Source organism: Vicia villosa, unplaced genomic scaffold (genome assembly GCF_029867415.1).
Source record: "Vicia villosa cultivar HV-30 ecotype Madison, WI unplaced genomic scaffold, Vvil1.0 ctg.000525F_1_1, whole genome shotgun sequence".
In the NCBI taxonomy this organism is placed as follows: Eukaryota; Viridiplantae; Streptophyta; class Magnoliopsida; order Fabales; family Fabaceae; genus Vicia; species Vicia villosa.
The window spans coordinates 788,699-796,561 of record NW_026705243.1 but is presented as its reverse complement, the minus strand read 5'-3'; the positions used below and the strand labels follow the sequence as shown (position 1 = coordinate 796,561).

Below are 7,863 nucleotides of genomic sequence, written 5' to 3'. Positions count from 1 at the left end.
GTCAAACACCTTTTGAACCTCTTGTATGCATCCCCCAATGATTCCCCCTCTTTTTGTTTGAAATTGACAATATCGTATCTTTTTCGGATAAACACCGACGCAGGAAAATATTCATTGAGGAATGCCGTTTCCATCTCTTGCCATGTCGTGATACTTGTAGCCGGAAGTGAGTAAAACCACTCCTCTGCGTCATCAGTAAGTGTAAACGGGAACATAACAAGTCTCTTGGCCTCCTCTGAATGACCTTCGATCTTCAACGAAGTTGTCGTAGTGAGAAATCTCTGAAGATGCTTATTTGCATCCTCGTTTATTCTTCCGGAGAACGGCTTGCTCTCTAACTGGCGAATGGTGGATGGATGCAATTGAAAATGTGCCACATTCACAGGTTGATTAACAATAGTCATCCGGTTGGGGTGAGCATTTGCCCCTCCATAGTCCCCTAACAATCTTTCTGCAGGAGGTTGATTTCCAGCCATGTCAACTGGTTCCTGAACTACCTCCCTGTCAAAGTCAGAGTCGCTGTGCTCCGAATGCACAGACACTTCGTCGTCGCTTTCCTGATGTGGAACACTAAGACTTGCACTTGGTGCTGCCAGTCTTTCAATTCTTGCCTTGCGGCGTCTCTCGTGCAGAGCTCTTTCTGGTTCTGTGTCAAAGGAAAATTTAGCTGAGGTCTGACCTCACATAAACAGTTAGACAACAGTTAGAACAGATACAACTGCAATGAAATTAAAATAACGGATAAAAATAAAATTTTGGTCGCAGAGCAACAAAATTTCAATTGACTTAAAGTTCGGCTTATAGTTTGGCAGTCCCCGGCAACGGCGCCAAAAACTTGATCGGAAAATAGCAAGTGTACTACTTTTGTTACCGATGTAGTTATTAAAATGGAGTAGAATCCAAGTATCGATCACAAGGACTGCGGATAAAATATAAACCAGGACTAAATTTTCAATTGAACAAAAAGCTATGGTTGGTTTTTGATTTGCTTGATAAAACTACTAACTGTTTATAATTAAAAACGATAAGTAAATGATGATTTGGTACACAAATGAGAAGGCATGCTAAGGTTGATGTATAAATCTTATGTAACTCCTTGAGAACACCGTTGTTCATGAAAAGATGTGACTACAATTGAGTATCAATTCCATAAAATGGTTTTCCCTAATTCCTTAGTGGAGAACTTATTAATACTTAAAAGTCAATTTCAATTCCTCAATAATTGAATTTAGTATTAAGGCATTATGCATCGTAATCTAGAATGAATGATCACTATGGTGAAATCCTTATTCCTAAGCGATTTACCGGTAATGTTTTGATTCAAAACGCATTAGAGTGGTGTGTCACGCCTAACCCTAATCATAGATCAACAAAATATTTTCCAATATGATGAAGCATGAAAATCTTTGAATCATAAACTCAAATTATAAAAACATCAAATTCATCACAACGGTTTTAACAAGTCATTACATGAAAAGATTTAGGGACATCACCCTAGCATAAAATAGTTTAGCTACTCATAGTGTTTAAGAAAATAACAAGAGTAATTGAAGTCATTACAAGAAATTATCGGTTGATATGATCTCCAATCGCGAGTGCTCTTGAAGATCTCTTCCAAAACCCTTGACTCTTCTTTCTCTGTAATTCTCTATGCCCAATGATCCAAGATTATGACTTTTGGTCGGAAAAAGGTGCGGAAACTTACTAGAAATGGTGACCGATCAAGTATCTACATTTACATCGGATGAACCAACTTATAACTTCTCTTACATGCCATATGAAACCACTGCTAACCCAGCTATGGCTAGAAAGAGAAGGAAGATAATCTTGGATATCAGAAAAAGATTCAGAAATTCGATAAATACTCAAGTTGCTGATAATAGGAATGTAAATTCAAGGCACATGACTTCAAATGATGCGGTTCAAATTTCAAATAACATTGTTATTCTGAATCATAATATGAGTAAGGCATCTACTTCGAATGCTCAAAACTGCAATGATTTTGTAGTGCCTAATATACCGCTTGACTCTCATTATTCAGATAATGACGGCTCCAACTCTGACAATAATTTGAATTCCCCTAATACTTCAGATCCAATGACGATACAGAACCTGAACCATTACAAGAGGCCCATCTCCAAGGTACATTCCATATGATATAGTTATAGGCAAATGATACCAACACTGTGACTCATAAATTACATTGGCTGATATTCCCTATTTAGCTGGGCATTACATTTTCTGTATTAATACAACTATTTGATATGGTGTTTAATGTAATTACTTATTCCCCTATGTCTTTACAGAATATTATGATATGGGAGACCAAAGTTATGAATGTGCAAACTGTATATCATGTATGTGGTTCCAAGAAAAAGTGGAAAGAAAAAAGCAACAACTATTCCTCGGTTCCATCATTTTTGCCGTGGTGCAAATATTGTTCTCCCGTTCCTTGAGCAACCTCCAAAACTGTTGTAACGTAACATCTTCTATTTAATACAACAAATTCGGACAGTAAAAACTACCAGAATAACATACAAATGTACAACGGGATGTTTTCATTCACTTCACCCAGAATGAAATTCGACACAACATACTCTAAAAGAGGAGGACCCCCTACTTTGAGACTGCACGGCCATACCTGTCATCGAATTGGTACATTACTACCAGAAACCGGAAATCCTCCCCAATATGCTCAATTATACATCTATGACACTGATAACGAAGTTGAAAACAGAATAAAATGTTTCAAGTAAGTCTAATAACTCACTAATACATAATTTCTTCGCAAATATATTTCCTTCAACCCGTTATTGATGCCAATTCAAAATCCACCGGGACAACAAAGGCATCCAGCGACACATTGTCAACAACCTGAAGATAATGTTAGATGAGCACAATGTTCATTCCAAAGCTTTTAGAATGGAAAGGGATGTTTTAAAGGCTAATTCTTTCACGGATTTAAAACCGAGGCTCATTTCTTATAGACCCGAAGATGGCCGTGTTTATAACACACCGGCCGTGTCGGAGGTTGCTACACTCATTGTGGGGGATATTGATTCTGCTGATAAAAGAGATATTCTAATTCATCGATGCAATGGTGGTTTGCAACAAATAGATGAGTTTCACCCAGCATATTTGGCGTATTAGTACCATAAGCGGGGAGAACGTGATGGATAATCAATCAAAGTTAAGAGTAAACAAATATAATAACTTGAGCAATTAATGTGATGGTGATGGAAGAAATCAACACCATAAGCGGGGAGAACGTGTGGTCTTGCCATCTACAATTGTTGGTAGCAAGAGATACATGGATCAGTTGTATTTTGATGGTATGGCCATTTCAAGTCGATTGGGATTCCCTGATTTATTTTTTACATTTACCTACAATCCAAATTGGCAAGAAATCACACGCGCATTATCAGGCACTGGACTACAACCCCACGGTTGGCTAGATATCATTACAAAAGTTTTCAAAATAAAGTTTGATGAACTCATGGATGATATTACAAAAAACCATGTCGTGGAATAAGTATTAGCATGTAAGTCGCTTCATTTAATTATTCTACATCTTTATCATGTCTGTGTGGTGTTTAAAAATGCTACCTCAAACTAACATTGACTTTTATAGATATGTACACGATTGAATTCCAAAAGAGGGGATTGCCCCATGCGCACATATTGATATTCCTACACCCTCAGAGAAAATACCCAACACCCTCTGACATAAACAAGATCATTTCTGCTGAAACACCTGACCCGATTGTTCACCCTAATTTATACAAGTTGGTTAAGGCACATATGATGCATGGACCTTGTGGCCTCTCACGGATGAACTCACCATGTATGAAAAATCGGAGATATTCTAAATACTATCCCAAAAAGTTCATCGAACACACTATTGTTGATGTAGAGGGATATCCGCTTTATAGAAGAAGATCTAAAACTTTCACTATTGAAAAAAGCGAAATCACGTTGGACAAACGACATGTAGTTCCGTATAACACCATATTTCTTATGAAATACCAGGCACATATAAACATGGAATGGTGTAATCAGAGTACTTCAATAAAATATCTTTTCAAATATATCAATAACGGCTATGATAGAATAACAGCAGCAGTTTCCACAAATGACAATCAACCCATCGATGAAATCCAACAATATCTCGATTGCAGGTATGTCTCCCCCAGTGAAGCATGCTGGCGCATTTACTCTTATAATATTCATGGTAGAAAACCTGTTGTAGAGCATATGTTTTATCATTTAGTCGGGGAGAAACCTATCTACTACACCGATTACGCACACATGGAGAATATATTGGAAAATGCAAGTGTGACTGAATATATGTTTACTGCATGGCTGGTGGCAAATGCTAAATATGAAGAAGCACAAGCATTAACTTACGGTTAATTTGTGTCCAAGTTTGTTTATCACATAAAAAAAAGAATGGAGACCACGCAAAAAAGGCTTCACCATTGGACGTCTCATATGGGTTCCTCCATCAATCGGTGAACTATTTTATCTCCGCATGATGTTAACAGTAGCTAAAGGATCAACAACTTATGAGGAAATTAGAACAGTAGGTGACATCCAGTGTTATACGTTTAGAGATGCGTGCTTTGCGATGGGATTTCTTGAAGACGACAAAGAATACATAGATGTTATAAAGGAGGCAAGTCATTGGGGTAGCGGTCATTTTCTTCGAAAACTCTTTATGGTCATACTTTTATCAGGCGCTATTAATCTCCCTGCACATGTTTGGAAACAATCTTGGGTCCTATTATCCGATGGTGTCTTATATGCACAAAGAGTATTAGCTTTAAATCTAGGTTTCTTATTACCTCAACTAAACGTGTGAACAATAATTTGTTAATAACAATTTACATATAACGTACCAATAATATTGTAACTCAATTCTCATATCATTGTAGAATTAGTCCTCACAGAAGCCCAGTTACAAAATTTGACTTTAGTAGAAATTGAAAAATTCCTTCAAGCAAATAGATGGACCCTCAGGAATTTTAGTCCTATTCCATATCCAGAGACCTATGTTCTTGAACAGTTGGGCAACAGACTCATATTCGATGAGCGTAATTATTATGTCGTATCAATGAAATTGGAATTTCAAAATCCGTTTGATGTAACACTTCATATTGTCCGTTTTAATTTAATTAAGGTTTAGATTAAATATTTGGAAGTAATTAGTATTTTAATTAGAAATTTAGAAAATTATGAGTGAGCTTGAGGTTGTGTCTAGTAAAGAAGGGGGTGCTAAGTGTGAGGCTTACTAAGTTTTATTCTATGTTCCGATAAAATAAAGGGATTTGAGAAATAGAGAGATAGAAAAGTCAGAAAGAGTTTTCAAAGCATGTGAAAGAACAGAGAAAGGAGAAGAAGAGGAAGAGGGATTTCAAGGATTTTGAACCAAGGTAAGGGAGGACTCTTCCGGTTAATATCTATTATGTGATTATAGGTGATATAATTAATTAAGATATGGTTTGATTCAATTGGATATATTGGGGTTGGGATTGTTAGGTTTAGGAATGTCATAGTTTAGGGTAATTGATGAAATTGCATGAACTATTGATTGAAAATATGTTTTTATTGATGTTTGATGATGTGTGATGGTGTATATGATGATTTTATGCATTTAATCGATGTTTAGAAGGGACTTTGGGTGAAGGATGTGTGGAATCGCAGGTCTGTCACAGAGGTGAAATTCTGCATAATCGCACGTCCGCTAAGCGGATGCTGTTCGTTTTTCAAAAATTAATTAAGCCCGCTAAGTGGACCTAGCCCGCTAAGTAGAGGTTCCAACGTAGTAAGCTACTGTCTTTGACTGCTTGAAGAGGGGTTATTGGAAAATTGATTCCATAAGCGCGCTGGAGGATTGCTAAGCGGGCCCTGCTGTGTATAAAAATTTCTGAACTTTAAAACTATGTAACTTTTGATCCGTGTATCCCTTTTATGTGCCGTTTTTGTAACACTCCATTTATTTTCATAATTTAATTTAATTAAATTAATTGAATTATGAGGAATTAAGCAATTGGGCTTGAGTTGTGGTTAGTAAGGGAGGGGGTGCATTGGTAGGCCCTATTACTAATTAAAATAATTTTATTTTATTCTTAATAAAATAGAAGGAGTGGTAGAATAGAGAAGGTTACAGTATTGGGAAAAGAAGTTTGAACGTGAAAAGAGAAGAGGAACGGAGAAGTGTGACCGAGGAAGAACGAAGAATCAACCTTCAGGTAAGGGGGGACTCTTCCGTTTATCTTCTATTATGGGATTATAGATAATATGATAGAATTGATCGTGTTATCCGTACCAATTGGGTTGTGCTTAGGTTGTAGAAATGTTAGGTTTTGGGAGGATTTACACGTAATGAATATGCTGATTCGTGTAATGATGTTATTTGGATGGTTTGAATGTATTATAATGTGCTATAATATGTGTTTGTTGTACTGTGTTCGAAATCTGATTGGAATGGGTTGAATTGGTAATGATTTGGTGAAGGAAGGGCAAAATCGCAGGCTGTTTTCTGCTATTCGGAGCGCTGGGATTCGCCAGTTCGCGCCGCGTCCAGGAGTTGGCGCCGCGAACAGCTTGGCAGAAGGCCAGGAAGCTTTGTTGCGCTCAGTACGCGCCGCGAGCATATGACCGCGCCGCGAGGGCGTAGTTTTTATTCGTTCCGCGCCGCGAACCTTTGTTTGCGCCGCGAAGGCGTAGTTCCTATTCGTTCCGCGCCGCGAACCGTGTGTGGCGCCGCGTGCTGTTAGTTGTTGCGACTGTCCATTTTGAAAAGTTTTAAAGAGGTGTAACTTTTAAACCGTAAACCGGATTTTGGTGCCGTTTCGAGTACAGTGAAGCTAATCAGATAATTTATATAATCAAATGGTGTTTTGAGTTGTGGCTCGAACTATTTTTAAAACACCGAGCTTAATTGTTTGTGGTAGGATATGTTTATAGGTACACTAATGAATGTTTACCTGTATGATGTTGTGGTTGTAACTGGTGTTTATTGTACATGTATTGTTGGTATGAAATATGTGTCTTATTGATGATTATGACATGAATCTATGTATGTGGGTGATGAGCATGTTATGGTTGATGCATGCATTCATAATCATTATGTGGCTGGTCCTTGACGATGGTGGATCAGTAGTAGCTAATTCCCATTGTGAGGAATTAGTGAGTGGGTGTTACCGTATCCTTGATGATGGTGGATCGGTGAGTTGGGTTATATCCCAAATCTTGGTACCACATGCATGTAGTTGCATTGCATTAGGTTGTTTGTGATATTATAACATGAATGGAAGGTTGTCCAATGTTATAATATGTGCTGTTGATTGTTGGTTTACTGATTCTATGGTTTGAATCTGATCATAACTGTAATTGGGTGAATGGCATGTGAAATGACATTTTATTATTTATATCTTATAACATTAGTTAAATGTGAATGAGACTCACCCTTACTGTTGTTATTTTTCAGATTGAGGAGTAGCTCTCGTACTTGGTGAGGATTAGCTCGTCAAGTAGTTCGTTAGAGTCAGTTGGGTCCGTGTCATGCTCTGGTCGTGTAACACTGGGGGCGTCGTTTAGAATTATTTGTTGAACTTTTTATTTTGGATGGATTTGTATGTTGATGCTTTAAGTCTGTGACTTGGCTGTTTGTTATTCAGATGTCAAAGATAATTCCGCTGTGTTAACATGATGAATCTGAATAAATTTGGTTGACGTTCTCCTTTATGGCATGACATGAGTATTATTGTTTGAATTAATTGGAAGTTGTAATGCCCTTTTTCATGTTAACTCTGATTATTTTCTATTATTATGCGGGGTATTAGAAGGGTGTTACAATAG

General features: G+C 37.4%; 1 protein-coding gene across 1 annotated transcript; it reads left to right on the top strand.

Moving 5' to 3' along the window:
- Nucleotides 1-3,633: 3,633 nt before the first annotated feature.
- On the top strand, nucleotides 3,634-4,413 carry LOC131629143 (uncharacterized). The gene has a single exon (XM_058899945.1). The coding sequence runs from the start codon at nucleotides 3,634-3,636 to the stop codon at nucleotides 4,411-4,413; it is 780 nt and encodes a 259-aa protein (XP_058755928.1).
- Nucleotides 4,414-7,863: the final 3,450 nt, after the last annotated feature.